The sequence below is a fragment of the Ziziphus jujuba genome, chromosome 12, assembly GCF_031755915.1.
Source record: "Ziziphus jujuba cultivar Dongzao chromosome 12, ASM3175591v1".
NCBI lineage: Eukaryota > Viridiplantae > Streptophyta > Magnoliopsida > Rosales > Rhamnaceae > Ziziphus > Ziziphus jujuba.
In genome coordinates, this window is record NC_083390.1 from 25,309,486 (window position 1) to 25,325,445 (window position 15,960).

The window sequence follows — 15,960 nt, forward strand, 5'->3', positions numbered from 1 at the left end:
CATGTTTTTGGTGAGTTTGAATGAAATAAATATATCCAATAAAAAAAAATTGCAGCTTTTAGGATAAAATTCAATGCCTAAAGGGAATTGTTAGCAAGTGCTTAGGCTTTCAATCAAGATAATTACACATTAGTTGAGTCAAATCACCAACACCAAGACCCCTTCCAACATTGATTTTCTTTCGGATTTTATCCAAATTACACCGAGGCCGATGCAGCTCATTTGTTTAGGTTGATTCTCTTTAATTCGTGATTGATTTCCATCATTTCAATGGCATTTCCTAAAGCCCCTATGCATCGCAGCCATAAGAAAATTCAGAGACAAACTTTTTGCATTTTCCATTAATCCCACCAAACTAGAGACAAAAACCTCAATAATCATTGGGTAAAATACATTGTATAATCTTCTTCATGTTTTTGTCTTTAAATATTCATTTAATATAAAATTTAAACTATAACACATTTTTATCCTAAAATATCTCTAATTATTTTACACCCATAATTTTTCAGCTATTTACTTTTTTATGTGTTACTTTTCCTTCAAGCCATTACAAAAAAAAAGAAAAAAAGAAGAAGATATTTTATATTATAAATTTAATATGTAAATATAAATAGGATTATAGGAGCACCCGGTTTTCACAAAAAAACAATAAATAAATAAATAAATAGGAGTACCCGGTCGCGTAAGGCACCGGAGTCTATATATAACGTCAATAATCTGAAAGCAGATATAACTAAGCACATTTAAATGTTATACATATGTAATAATCTGAATATAACACTTAAACAAAAATTAATAATAGTACAGAATAAATATCAAAGTATATAAGTTGTCCAATCCAAACCTCACGTAGATGGAAGAGTTTACCAACTCCATGTCCGCTGTCCCGACCAAAAAGAAAAAAAAAATGAAAAACAATTAATGTCAACTCTTGAATCTGATGAATATTGGCATGCGTGGTATTGTCTTTAAATTCTAAATTAAGCTGGCCTCAATAGATTGCTCTTATGGTGTCAATTAAAAATTATGAGAAAACCTTGTGGGTTTCGTACAAGTTAAAGTATATATAAGTATATATAAGTATATATAGACAAACTAACTGACGATTTCTGAAAAACCTGTAATTACTACTTTGAAAATTAAAATGTCTTTCAATTTAATCTCTACATTTCTTATGCATGAAATTGTATTTTCTTTTCTTAAAAAAATGGACTAATTGCATGAATTTATTAAGTTGATGATATTATTAACGATAAGCCAATCGTAATCAAAATAGAGCTCTTGCAAATTGCAATTTTTTTTTTGTTTTTTGGGGATATTCCCCGGATAAAACTTTCTAATGCAGACTAATTAGTACAACATGTACTTACATTTTGAAATTATGAAAATAATCAATAATAATTTCACCATTATTCACATAATTATCTACTTAATTTAGTGAATTAATCACCAGTATGCAGTACCATACAAATAATTGTATAAGCAATATTAATCTAGATCCAATGTTTTATGTTTTGTTTCTTATATTCTTATTAAGAACTAAAATAACAACAAAAGTTAAGAGTATTATTAAGTAACTAATTAAGCAATCGTGAATTATAGAAATACAATAAAATCTCTTTATAATCATACTGTTGAATCAAGCTAAATTTATAACTATGAAAAAGTTATAATTCAATAGAAATTTAGTTAAAAATTTTATTGTCTAAAACAATATATGCAATTCTCACAATTATCCAAAAAATAAAAATGTCATCCTCATTCAATCAATTATTATCTTTCCTTTATTAGTAAAGAATCTGTAAATAGTTTAATTTGGTATTTATAACATTTTGACTTTAATAAGAAGATGTCTATAAATGTTGTAACAATTTTAAAAAAATTCCTAAACAATTTTATATAAATATGTTATATTTATCTTTAACCTTTATTTTATGTACCTTATATTATTCACAGCATATATATAATTATTATTGTGTAGAGATGAAAAATTTTAAAATGGAATTTTAAAAAATTATAACTTATTACAATGTAGAGCTTATTTTTATTTATAATTGTTCAAATATGATTTTTTTTTATTTGATAAAGTTTATTTTAATATATGGTATCACTAAATGGAGGTTTTACTATATTAACATTTCATGACGGGCTTAATTAACTTTTACATTAAAACCATCTATGTATATTGATTGATCTTATTGATGTTTTATTTTTTTTATTAACAAAGATAATAATAAATTCTAAATTTTTTTTTATTTTTTATTAACGGAGATTACAAAACATTCCAGGGGGATTTTTTTTTAAACTAAAAAAAAAAAATTACAATACATCCTAAATTAAAAGAAGGGAGATTTCATAAATAATTTTACTATTAGACTTCAAAGTTTAAATCATATGATGTAAGATATTAAAAATGATATGTATATATATATATATATATATATATAATATTGATTGAGGCTTTGGAAAACTGTGGCCATTGTTTTGTTTTCCGCACAGCAGTCGCATGCAGACAATTCGACAACACTTAGTTGGGTGGTGTGAATTGTGATAGCAACATTAATTGTATTGATTACTTGTATTAAGCACAAAATAAATCAACATCAACCCAACATCCTTTTTAACATGTCAAACCCTAATTAATACGCATTATTTCCAAAGGGAAAAATAATAATAATATAATAAAATAAAATGTACAACGTGAAAGTCCTTTGTAAAGCTAAACAGGAAGTGGGTGATTCCAAAACCGCCCCATTTACAAAAAAAAGCCAGGATGCATATACTGTCCATATAGATCAGAGAGACAGAGAGCTTGAATTTGTATATATCATGCCCTCTTCAAATACATATGATTCATTGTACTTAATACAGGACTTAAATACCACATAATTATATCAAACAGATGGATATAGTGCAAAAGCTTAATTTATTAGTAACAACAATAATGCTTAAGATAACTAGAACTGATTTATGGCAACCATATGAGAAGGGCTAAGAAGGTGATAAGATCCATGGCGCTTAGCAAATCCACCGCAGCCTCGATGGATCTTATCGGTATCGCCGGCATCGTCCATTTCCATCAACACCTTGCAAAAAATCTCGACGTTGCAAGGAAGGACAAGAGGGCCTTGGCTATCGTAACCGAACTCTGACTCGGCTTCTTCAAGCAACATCTTGAACAGAGGGTGGTTCGCATACTCTGTTTTCACCACGAACCTCTGCTTTTGGGGTCCCACATAGACCGAGAAACACCCATCAGGCGCAACTCTGCCTTTCTTTTCACGTTTTTCTTCTACTTCCCGCGGCATCGTACAATCAATGCGTGGCCATGATCGGCTCTTCAGTTTCAGAGCTCTAGCCTTTCCCGGCGAGCTCTTCCGACCTCCGCGCCCGATTGACTTGCATCTCTCCCAAGTTTTGATGATCAAGTTGCCCTTTTTTGGCTTTTCCTTGATCCAATTCATTTTTCTGGCCGTACACAGTGTGTGTATATATATATATAGATATGAACAAGAAGTATTACTGTGTGTATATATATATATGTGCTTATATCACTATGTGATGGTGATGATCAACAAACAACAAACGAATTTGATATGAACGAGGGTGAAGAATCAAACAGGTCCCAAAAAAAAAAAAAAAAAGAACTAGAGTTTGCTAACCCCTGTCATAAGCAATATAGAACATGACCTTGACCCTAGGCCTCATTGTGTTACTCATATTATTTGCTTAGTTAACAAACAAAGAGAATCATGCATATAAATAAGAACAAAAAGAAATAATACACAACGCAAGAAAAAGGGAAATTAAATATGGTGAAAAGGGAAAATGGAGTAGCACGGAATATATAGAAAAAAATGAAATTATAAAATAGAGTGAAGAAGAAAGGGATTCAGATGGTTAATTAATAAGGTGGCGAATGCAATTGGAGAAGAGAGAAGAAGAAGAAGAGGGGAATAGAAAAAGGTGGGGTTGAGAAATCAGAAGAAATGTCACGAGATAATGCTCAGGTCACTTGCGTCTTTAATGGGGAAATCTCAGCGTGGAGGAGGCACAACTAGCTTAGCCTTTATATATAAAGCCCCTTATGGGTCATGGTTTTTCTCTGGTATTTGTTTATTCAGTCTACAGGATAGCCTATATTTTCCTTTTTCTTTTTTTCTTTTTTTTCTTTTTTTTGGTAAATACAGGATAGCCTATAGTTTATTCTAAAAGATAATCCACTTGTCAACGCTAGCTAGCTAACTATAGGGAGTTTTTCTTCTTCTTTTTTTTTTTTTTTTTTAAATAACTTTCTTTTTTTGTTTTTCTGGGGAGTAATTAATGATTTCATTATTCGGTTATTGTTTTTTTTTTTTTTTTTGGCTGAAATATTCGGTTATTGTTTAGATGTTTATCTTTTACACCTTACAGGGACATAATAGGTTATATAGTACTGTTGAAAAAATTGGGCCAATAGATTAGATTGGGAAAGCTTTACTTTTCTCCATGGCTACTTTTTATGGTAATTTTATCCTTCTGTATGCGAAAAGACAAACAGATGGTTATTACTATTAGCCGACGTTAATAGCTTAATAAATATAAAATTAATCAATCTTCCTTATATAAATTTACTCTTCTTCTCTTCCTTATATTTTATCCTTCTATCTTTGCTACCAGGTAAATAAACTAACAAAATCAATTCATTTATCCAATTAGGAAAAAAAAAAAAAAAGTAAATTCGTATAGTTCATCTTTGAATTTTAAGTAATGATTTTAATTTAGTGGCATTTGTAAAGTAGCCAAAGTCAAAATGCAGAGGTAATTATATCTTAACACGTCCCTAAGACACGTACAAGTGGGATATCTTCTACTTTCTAATTTGATGCCTACCTGAATTATATAATTGGCTGGCAATAGCAAATTTTCTGTCATTATTTATTATATGAATCTTTGACAGAATATTACTGGATATGGCGGCTCAGAGGCCGTGCTATAGCCCAAGCACCAATGTCCCCCTCCCCCTCAAATCTTATTATTATTATTATTATTATTATTATTATTATTTTTTGGCGGGTAAGACTGAATCCAACTTATAATGTTGGTGCTTTTTACCATCAGGTTATTGTATAGTCTCCCCCTCAAATCTTATTAATCTTATTATTATGTGAATTTGTGATATTTTAATCCTTTAGAAAATTAAAATAGAATAGAAACTATTTAAAAATGACTAATCATGAGAATTTAAAACCTAAGTAAGCATATTTACCAAAAAAAAGGACGCAGTTTTTGTTTTTTTTTTTTTATTTTTAAACTTATACATCCATCATATGATGCTACTTTCCATTTATATATAGTATAACAATTAATTAAATAAGAAACACTGCTATTAGTTTCTTTCTCTCCGTTAATAATTTTTAATTCTTTAAACGTTGAATAATGTAGAGAACGTTTATTACCCAAAAAAAAAAAAAGGAAAAGAAAAAAAGCACTTCCTTTAGCAATAATAAATTAAACCAGCAGCCCTTTTTTTTATTATCATTATTACAACAAGCAGCCAATTTATTAACACATTATTGGCCAAAAAATTGTTAATACATTAACAAAAACAATTAATTCATGCTTTATGAACTTTAATTTTCGTACGAAACTTCTGGGAAAGAGGGGCGAAGTGGGATTATATTGGGGTCAAAAATTGCCTTAATTGTTATCCCACTTCTGAATTAAATGAAAAGCTGGTCTGGTCTTATGAATAAATAGGCAGAAAGTCAAACTGCATTATAAGTTAGAAATTATGAAACTGGCTAGGTGCGCAAATCAACCATTTTTTTCTTCCTTATTACCTGTAAATATTTAATATAATTGTGTCTATAGTAATGTGATCACAAATGAAACCATATATAATTCAATATTAGCTAATTTTAACATGATATTTGTCAGCTAAACTGAAGAATTAGTCAAGAAAATTAAAATATATATATGTGTGCAATATTTTTGCACAATAATTATTCAGTTTGCATATATGAAAAATTAATTAAATTGAAATTGGTTCACATTTGGTTTGGTAAGGGAATATATTTGGGGAGACCAAGTCAATGCGAACGTTATATTCTTCCACCGTAAATATGATAATAAATGTGAATCAGTTAGAGCTAGTGATGATGAGAGGCATATCAATTATTAATGTTTTAATTCATAAAAAATTGCCACGTACACAAAATCGCTGACTTAATGCTTGCCACAGTTTTTAATATTTATTAGTTTAATTTGGATTCTCTTGCAGACGTCAATTTCCTACGCCATTATTTTAAGCGGACATTATTTGAAACACTGTAGAAAAAATAATTATTTTTGTGATTTTTTACTTTTTAAATATTCTGCGTAATAATATATTGGAAATCAAATGCCTTTTTCAAGGGGGTTTACTCTATAATATTTTGATGGGACGGTGTAAAATATGTGACCATCGAGTAAATGACATAACACATCGAGTAAGATCGGGTTTTATATAGATTATTGAAGAAAATAATGAAATCAGGCGTTGTTTGGCCGGTGGAATCAAAACTTTATAAAATTGTAAATTTATCACGTATCTCTCATAGCCTCGGATATCAATTTATATTAATGGAGGAGTTAGATTGTAGACTGTACAAACGCTTACTAAATAAGTATTGTTTTATTAATGGCAACGTGAATATATACAAATTGGATAAAGAAATTCAAGATTAATTAATATAATATTTGAGGTTGTCATTCTTTGAAAATGTCATAGTTAATCCAGATAGTGTTGATACTGTGAAAGGTTCTTCCAATAGCATGGTTATCGAGCTAGTAATTAAAGTCAAATTAGGTAACTAAACATATTAAATTCTGTGATTAAATATATATATAATTATTTTTTGAAAGATTGAAAGAGAAATTCTTTTATATTAATTTGAAATTATCAGCAAAAGGTAATTAATTACAAAAGCTAATCATATTATAATGATTAAAAATCTTATGAATTTTCAAGATACAATTAAATATATTTTTGTAATTGAAATTACATACCATTTTAGTGGTGATACAATTTAGTTAGAAAAATTATTAATAATATATTCTTATAACATTTAATTACACAATATTTTTGTCCTTAAATTTTGTAAATATCACGTCATAACATGTTTGATGTGACCAAATGCTCACATATTATTGTGTTTTGTTTTTGTTTTTATTCTTTTACTTTTGTTAAATCGGGTCCAAGCCACAGAGGAAATAAATGCATGCATATCCAAGTCGTAGAGTGGGGCTAATTTGTGACACTCTCGACAGTTTTATTTTTGTCCCTAACGTAGTGGTGGATCGCATACATTATATGAGTATGGGAACCATAGTAGAATCCATTAGTACAGTTGAAGTGAGAACTTTTGTCAAACTAATCTTATATAAATAAAAGTTTTCATTTAAACATTTTTAATTTTTCTATTATTTCATTTTTAAATTATATACTTTAAAAAAATTATAATTAATTTTCTTTTATTTTTATATATATCAAAACAATTTCATTTGTCAATTTTTTAAAAAATATGGAGTCTAATTGAAACAATTACTTAATCAAAAAGGTATAAATAAAATTTTCCCTATAAATAATAACTCTTTGTCTCTTTTGTTTTTAAAATTTACAATTTGGCATTAGCTCCTTTACATTTTATATGCATAAAAAGAAATCATTTAGACTCCCTTTTAATTTTGTCCTAGTTATACTTAAACTCCCATATTTTTTTGAAAATTATCATTCTTTTTTTTTAAATTTTCTATATTTATTAAGGCAGGTGCATTCAATTAAAATTTTAAAAGATTTTTAATTTTTTTGTATAGATTTGAAAAGTTTGAGTGTATCCAATTTAAACTTTAAAAACTCAATAAAAATCTTAAAATATTCAATGTAAACATTTAAAGACTTTAAAAAATTATTAAAAGTCACAAGTTATTCCATTAAGATTTTTTAAAAATTTATAAAAATCAAGTTTATTCAAATGACAATGATTTTTACAATTTCTTTTTTTAAATCCTAGAATTTTATAGACTTTTACGTTAAAAAATGATTACATAAAGTGGAAAGTTTTTCATGTACTTTTTTTTTTCTTTTTGGTATTGGTCTTCAATTTTATAGCACGATTTCACTCATAGTACCTATTAAATTTTAATAAATTAATAATAATATATATATATATTAAAATAAAGATAGAGTCAAAAGTTAAAGTTTTTTGGATAAAAAGATCGGTTTTGCTATATATTATATACATCAAAATTAACATTTTTATTCAAAAAATATCAAATTTGGATGTGGTTTGCATGCGGACCATCCGTACCGTAGAATTCTCCAATAAAAGTAATTCAAATATACCTTAGAAATTTTATAAAATCATTATTAATTCCCACAACTAGTTTTTATAAATAAAATTTTCTTCTTCATATGATTTATTTATTTTTTTAAAAAATAATTATTGATATGAAAAAAAATCTATCAAATCATTCAAAAATAAAAATCTATCAAATTCCATTTTTTTTTTGGCTAAAATTTCGTAGCACTATAAAAATTCAATTAAGTCTATAAATATAAAGTTCATAAAAGTTTTTCATAACTCTATGAACTTCATAAAAGCTCATAAAAATTTATAAATGGTTACAAAAATCAATACTTAAAAAGTCTACAAAAGTTTATTAAAATCCAAAATGAATATACTTCTTTAAGATAGAATTATCTCTAAATTTTTATTTATTTATTTTAACAATTTAAAGCTAAAATTATACTTTAAAATATTATTCAATTATGACTGTTATATTTAACTTTTTTTTTTCCGTATCTTCTTTATCTCATGAGAAATAAAATTACATAAAGTGGAAAATTTTTCATATACTTTTTATTTTTTGTTGATCTTCTATTATTATAACATGATTTTACCCATAGTACCTATTAAATTTTAATAAACCAGTAATAATATATATATATATATATATATATATATAAAGGTAATTCAAATATACCATAGAAATTTTATAAAATTATTATCAATTTACACTTTTAGTTTTTATAAATAAATTTTCCTTCTTGATGTGATTTATTTATTTTCTAAGAAAATAATTATTGGAATGAAAAAAAAAAACTCTATTAAATCATTTAAAAATAAAAGTCAACAAAGTTCATAAAAATCTTTTGTAACTTTATAAAAATTCAGAAAAGTTTATGAACATAAAGTCTATAAAAGTTTTTCATAATCCTGTAAACTTCACAAAAGTTTATAAAAATTTATAAAATTCTATAGAAGTCAATAATTTAAAAAATCTATAAAAATCAGTTAAAATCCAAATGAATACACTTTTCTAAAATAGATCTATCTATAAGGTTTTTACTTATTAATTTTAATAATTAAAAATTAAAATTATATTTTCAAAATTTTATTTAATCATAAAATAATAATTTTAATATTTTTTTATCTTTTAATTGTTAAAATTAATTTGTAAAGCTAATAATAATTGACAAATAGATTTGTTTTAATAAATATAGAAAATTAATAGGAGATTAATAATGAATTTCTAAAAGTGTAGGGCCCCAAAGAAATTTTGCCCTAGGCCATAATTTTTTTTTTTTTTTAACAAAATGAAGCTTTGACAATTTAGTCATCATCTCTACATGAAAATTTCCAAAAATTTGAAGTGCTTTACCCAAAAATATGTTTATTTTTCTAAAATTCATGTATATATATAACAAAAAAAGAAAACTAAAAAGATTTCCAAAAGTTATAATAATAAAAAAAAATAACTAATAAGTATATAATGCTTTTTGATATTTGAATAGTTTCTTTTTATTTTGGATGAATCTTAATAATTACAAAATCCCAAAACATATATTTCCATAGATATATATTTTTTCTTGGAAATTAGAGTAATTTGAAGAGCTTTAATTTAATAAAGTTCTTCCAACTAAACAAAAAGAAAAAAGCGTCAATAAATAAAAAATAATAATATTGACCTTAGTAGACCACTTGACTAGGTGTAGCAAACTGCAAAAGATTGGCGGCTCTCACTTTCCAAATCCATATGGAATTCCCAATTTGCCCCTGATGCCGCAGTTATAAAAGGGAAAGGGGCGCCACACACACAGCCGCTCTCCGCTTTAACAGCACAAGAGTCCGAGAGCAATTCCTTCTTCTCCGGCTCCTCTTTCTTTCCTATTTCAATCCAATTTTCTTTGTTCTCATATTATTTTCTCTCCCTTTTTCGCAAACCAAACAACAAACTTCCGTCCGTCTTGGTCATCAAACCATGAACTCTTCCGTCTTCGTCAAGAAAGAAACCCCTGCTGCTGCAGACACCGATTTTTGCACCAAAAGAAACAATGATAAGGTCAAAACTACGCCAATTGATATCAGCAGCAGCAGCGGTAGCGACAATAATAATAGCAGTTACAGTTCCGCTCAATCTTCGAATGTCAATGATCCAAGCAACGACGACCACGACGCGGCAATATCTGATTCCCTCGCTAAGTTAAAGAATCTGAGAGAAAGATTGAATAGTTATAAGCGAAATTTGGATGTTCGTGAAGAAATTAGTTCTTCTTCGCAGACGAAGAAGAAGCCGAAACTTGAGCATTGTGAAACTGAGTCGCCTTTAGGGTTTCTTCAACCTCTGCCGCCTTTTAACTTTCCGTATATTGATCCGGTAGTGTTGGACGTTGCGCCGATTTCTCAGCGGTTTCCTGAGAATCATAATGGAATTTACAATAATAACCTTCAGAATAGTAACTCCGACGAAGGTGCTGATAATAATAATAATAACAACAATAATAATAATAATAATAATAATAATAATAATAATAATGTAGTTATTCGGAGTTGCAAGCAATTCTGGAAAGCAGGGGATTATTACGAGGACGACGCCAATGCTGGACACTCTAACTCTGCTTTGTCTTCTGGTGAATTAAATTTTAAATTTTAAAAATAAAATAAAAATATTTACCATTAATTTAAGTGGTTCCTTAAAGTATAAAAAGTATTTGTGTTTGCAATTTTCTTTATATATCATTTTATTTCGCAGTTGGCATTGATCATGTACGAGTGCATCCGAGGTTTCTACATTCAAATGCTACAAGTCATAAGTGGGCACTGGGAGGTAAGTAACTCTTTTGAAATTTTTTTTTTTTTTTAATTTTTCTAGTATTGGATACTTGAATTTTGGACACAAATAATACAAATGACTTCTATCTTGTTTTTGCAGCTTTCGCCGAGCTTCTTGACAATTCTTTAGACGAGGTGTTTGGTTCTTTACCTCCTTATCTTTCAATTATTTTGTTTCTTAATATTATTAATTAATAATGTACTTTTAGAACCTTAGTCTTACATATTAATGTTGGGCAGGTCTGCAATGGAGCCACTTTTGTTAACGTAGATATGATCAACAATGTCAAAGATGGTAGTCATATGTTGCTAGTTGATGGTATGTCGTTCTCTCTCTCTCTCTCTCTCTCTCTCTCGCTATATATATATATATATATATATATAGAGTCTAATGGTTTTTATTCTTTAATTATGTAATCATTGTTCAGAGATAATGAAAGATGAGGGGTTAATTAATTCGTCTGGTTAATTATTTTCAACTGCAGATAATGGTGGTGGAATGAATCCTGATAAAATGCGACAATGCATGTCACTTGGGTATTCCGTCAAAAGCAAGATGGCAAACACAATTGGTCAATGTAAGCATTTTTGTTACAACATTATATTTCTTTACTATATTATCTTGTTGGTCTTGGAATTAATATCTATATCTGACTCTAATTATATATATATATATATAATATATGTATGATTTTTAGTCCGTTAAATTTAATTTCCTTTATGATATTCTTTTCAGATGGAAATGGGTTCAAGACAAGTACTATGAGGCTTGGAGCAGATGTCATTGTGTTTTCACGTTGTCACGAGAAAGATGGTACAAGGTTGGTTTCCATTTCTATGTGTTTAGATTAGACTGTGAAGGCTTTTATTTTATAGTACTCTTAATTCTGTAGCGCAAATTCTTTCTGTTTTTTTTTTTTTTGGATTTATTATTTTAGTTTGTTTGCAATTTGGACCTCAGATATTAATTGTTTTTTTATAATTTTCTTATAGCTCAACTCAAAGTGTTGGAATGTTATCATACACATTTTTGAGGGGTACTGGAAAAGAAGATATTGTGGTTCCCATGGTAAGAACTCTGAAAGTATTGTAACATGTATATCTGTATCTTTGTTTCTATTTTAATTTCATTTTGTTTTTTTTTTTTTTTTTACTGTTTTATATTATAAAATTTAGATTGACTACGAGAAGAGTGAGCATGGTTGGAGGGAGACGATCCGATCTTCGTTGGATGATTGGAATAAAAATTTAGCAACCATCTTGCAATGGTCTCCTTATTCAAACGAACAACATCTTTTTCAACAGGTAATAAATTAGTCCTTTGTCAGCAATTCTAACTTTTTGTTCTCTTCTTCATGTTTTGCTCTGACAATTTGCTGTAATGTACAAGCTCAATGCCTTGGGGGAACATGGAACGCGTATAATCATATACAACCTGTGGGAGGACGATGAAGGACTCTTAGAACTTGATTTTGATGCTGATCCCCATGTAAGCTTTTAAAACCCTTTCATTTTTTTATTTTTTTATTTTTAAGTTTTAGTAGGATTTAAGTTTTTTTTTTTTTTTTTTGTTGGGTGTGTTTGATATTAATGTTTGAAATGACAGGACATTCAAATTAGAGGAGTCAACAGGGATGAGAAGAACATAAGAATGGCACAAGAATATCCCAACTGTAGACACTTCTTAACCTACCGACATTCTTTAAGGGTCTGTATGTGCGTTTGAAGAGCTTATTCAAGTGCTTACTGTAGACATTTGTTGAAATGATTTTTTAATTTAATTTAATTTAATTTTATTTTTTTTGGAGATTTAACTTTTCTGATTTCATCTTTGGCAGAGTTATGCGTCGATTCTATATCTCAGGCTTCCACCTGACTTTAGAATTGTTCTGCGTGGTAAAGATGTTGAACACCATAACATTGTGAATGATATGATGTTAACTAAGGAGATCACTTATAGACCCAAGGAGATCATAGAAAGGATACAAAAGGGTTCGCAGAAAGAATCAGATGTAATATTTTCAGAATTTAGTCTTTAATTTTTAGTATTTTGCTGTGTTTTTCAACTTTCAAGTTTCCTAAATTGTTTAACTGCTTGTACAGGTATTTGCCACTGGTACACTTGGCTTTGTGAAGGATGCAAAAGCTCATATCGATGTACAAGGCTTTAATGTCTATCACAAGAATCGGCTGATTAAGGTTGGTATCGTCTTTCTGCTGTATGTTTCTGTTACATCTTGTCTTAAATTGAATTTTAGCTGGTTTGAGATTCTTTCATCTTTTTTTGCATGACATTCAACTTTATATGATTATGGTATCTGCAGTAGGCCAAGAAATTTGTGATATTAGATTCAAACAATCTTTTAGTATGGTTCATTTTAACAGAAGACACTTTCTGCATTTGAAACAGTTTTAGATTCTATAAATATTATTGCACTGTTAATCATTTTAAATGTTATCTGATGATCTTTTGTTTTCCCAGCCGTTCTGGAGGGTTTGGAATCCTGCAGGCAGTGATGGTCGTGGAGTTATAGGTTTGTACAAATTCACTTGGTTCTAGTATGGCTTACGGTGTTAAATATATAGCCAATTTTAATGCGGATCAACTTTACAAATTCACTCTTCTTATGTTTTTTTCTTATGAACAGGTGTATTGGAAGCTAATTTTGTCGAACCAGCTCATGACAAACAGGGTTTTGAGCGCACAACTGTGCTTTCAAGACTTGAGGCAAGATTGGTCTGGATGCAAAAAGACTACTGGTTAGTTTTTATCCATCTTCATGAATTGAAATAAAACTGAGATGATGAATATTATAGTTTACTAAATCTTTTGTCCTTCAGGAGTCGAAATTGCCAGGAAGTTGGTTATGCTGCAAGACGACCTATTGTTAATTCTGCAGATAAGGCAGGTTCTGTATCCAATAAGAAAAAATCCACACGGATAGATAGGAACAGCCATTCTGCTACTGGAGGTTCTCCCAAAATTTGCAGTAAGAAAGATGATAAAAAATCATCACCTGTAAATGCTACAAGCGAAGGTAGAAATTGTCACAAGTTGTCACAGTCTAGAATTGAGCCTCAACAACATCACAAGTTGTCACAGTCTAGAGTTGAGCCTCAACAACATGTAAAGGTAATGTTTAATTCTTATTTCCCAATTCTGCTTGTTCCTGCTTAAGGTAGATCATAGTATCAAAAAGAATGTTCTCGGTTCTGCTTGTTCCTGCTTAAGGTAGATCATAATATCAAAAAGAATGTTCTCATTGCATCTCTCTCTCGTGCAATGAATTTTTTTATGAAAATCTTAAGTTGAGAAATATATTTGAAAGAACAAAATGCATAGTGTTTAAATTTTTAATGTGTTAGCTGTGCAACAAGCAGGTAGCTCACTGTAATGAAGCTGGACCGGATTCTGCTAATCACCGCGCTGAGAACAAGATCAAGTTGGAGGAAGAGAAATCTGATTCAAGAGAAAGGTAGTGTTAATATTTCCTCAAATTTTGAACTGTTCAAAATTTAACGGCTACTGATTACTTCCTTCAAAATTGCTAGTCTCTAAAATGTGTCTTTGTTTTTGCAGAATAATGGAAACTCAAGGACCTGTGATGGATAGTTTGCTAAATGATTTAAAACAAGAAAGAGAGAGGTGTAAATCTCTTGAAACTAAAGTAAGTGCAGAATTTGATTTTACCTTTTTTCTTTCTCTTTATACAAAGCAGTGAATTTGAATTTTAACACTAATGCTTTGGCTATTATTATTATTATTATTTATTCAAAATCAGGTGCAAGAGTTGGAACAGAAAGTAGAGGAAGCAGATAAAGAGCAAATGGCTTTGATTGATATGCTTGCGGAGGAAATGGCCCAAAGAGATGAGGAGGAGGAGAGATTAAGGCAGAAATTAAGGGTAGGCTTTAAATTGATCTTAATTATGCCCTTTTTAAATTTTTAAAATCCAGCATGCTCTAATAAGTTCTTTCTTTTTGCATTAGGATGCTTCTAATACCATTGATAAGCTGCTTGATAAGGTGAAACGACTAGAAGGGAGGTAGCTTTCTAGCTGCAAAGTCAAATTCAAGTCCATTGACATCAAAATGGCTCACAATTTTTTTGTAAAATTTATATATATTTTTTTGGAGGCTAATTTTTGTTAATTTAGTGTACAGGTTTAATTCGTTGTAGTTTTTTTATTTTTTTTTATTTTTTTTCTTATTTTAATTACAACTTGGGAGAAAGTGATTTTACCCAGGTTTATACCCTTTGTCAATACAAATTATTGAGCTAATATGTCAATAATTCTATGGTACTTCCTGTCTTTTTCTGTTATCTGTACTCCATTCATTTTATTGTCCTACAGGTTATGGATATAAGCCTTCGATGAACCATCATAAGATAAAAAGAACTAAAAATAATATATAAAATTACATAAAATTAAGGAATTGGCAACTCTGGTATATAGAATATATATATATATATATATTTTTTTTTTGGGGTTTGCTTGACTTGGCTAAATATTTATTGACTAACTATAAAAGTAAGGGAATATTAAAAATAAATAAATAAAAACCGGGCCCAATACTAAAGTAACAATAATTGGAAGGCTGAAAATTTTTCGTTGGGGCATTTGTCAGATTTACCCTTATTTTGGAAGCAATAGACGGTTGATTGAAAGATAGTACTAAAGATGATGATTGAGCATATGATTTCTTTTTTTTTTAAATGAATTTGGCATTGAGTAAGTGGATTAGCTCCATAGCACTTTTATCTGTGCCATGAACGAGCGGATTCGAATCACAATGCAATGTAGAATATTTGAATAGTTTGTAA

General features: G+C 28.8%; 2 protein-coding genes across 2 annotated transcripts; one reads left to right on the forward strand and one right to left on the reverse strand.

Moving 5' to 3' along the window:
* Positions 1-2,772: 2,772 nt before the first annotated feature.
* LOC107417631 (auxin-responsive protein SAUR40) lies at positions 2,773-4,062 on the reverse strand. The gene has a single exon (XM_016026249.4). It carries the CDS (start codon positions 3,462-3,464, stop codon positions 2,958-2,960), a length of 507 nt encoding a protein of 168 aa, XP_015881735.1. The 5' UTR covers positions 3,465-4,062; the 3' UTR covers positions 2,773-2,957.
* Positions 4,063-10,284: 6,222 nt separating this feature from the next.
* On the forward strand, positions 10,285-15,438 carry LOC107417598 (protein MICRORCHIDIA 7). Its single transcript, XM_048462087.2, has 20 exons — positions 10,285-10,774; positions 10,844-10,933; positions 11,056-11,130; positions 11,236-11,270; positions 11,376-11,454; positions 11,621-11,713; positions 11,872-11,956; positions 12,129-12,204; positions 12,312-12,440; positions 12,526-12,624; positions 12,742-12,843; positions 12,974-13,147; positions 13,239-13,334; positions 13,618-13,669; positions 13,784-13,895; positions 13,977-14,268; positions 14,517-14,611; positions 14,716-14,803; positions 14,918-15,040; positions 15,126-15,438. Exons 1-20 carry the CDS (start codon positions 10,285-10,287, stop codon positions 15,183-15,185), a joined length of 2,445 nt encoding a protein of 814 aa, XP_048318044.2. The 3' UTR covers positions 15,186-15,438.
* Positions 15,439-15,960: the final 522 nt, after the last annotated feature.

What these genes read in the sequence shown, in the direction of transcription:
- LOC107417598 (XM_048462087.2), top strand. Translation starts at nt 10,285, where the DNA reads ATGAACTCTTCCGTCTTCGTCAAGAAAGAAACCCCTGCTGCTGCAGAC. An exon ending in TTGACAATTCTTTAGACGAG is followed by an intron (nt 11,271 to 11,375) that starts GTGTTTGGTTCT and finishes AATGTTGGGCAG; the next exon opens with GTCTGCAATGGAGCCACTTT. An exon ending in TCATATGTTGCTAGTTGATG is followed by an intron (nt 11,455 to 11,620) that starts GTATGTCGTTCT and finishes TTTCAACTGCAG; the next exon opens with ATAATGGTGGTGGAATGAAT.
- LOC107417631 (XM_016026249.4), bottom strand. Translation starts at nt 3,464, where the DNA reads ATGAATTGGATCAAGGAAAAGCCAAAAAAGGGCAACTTGATCATCAAA.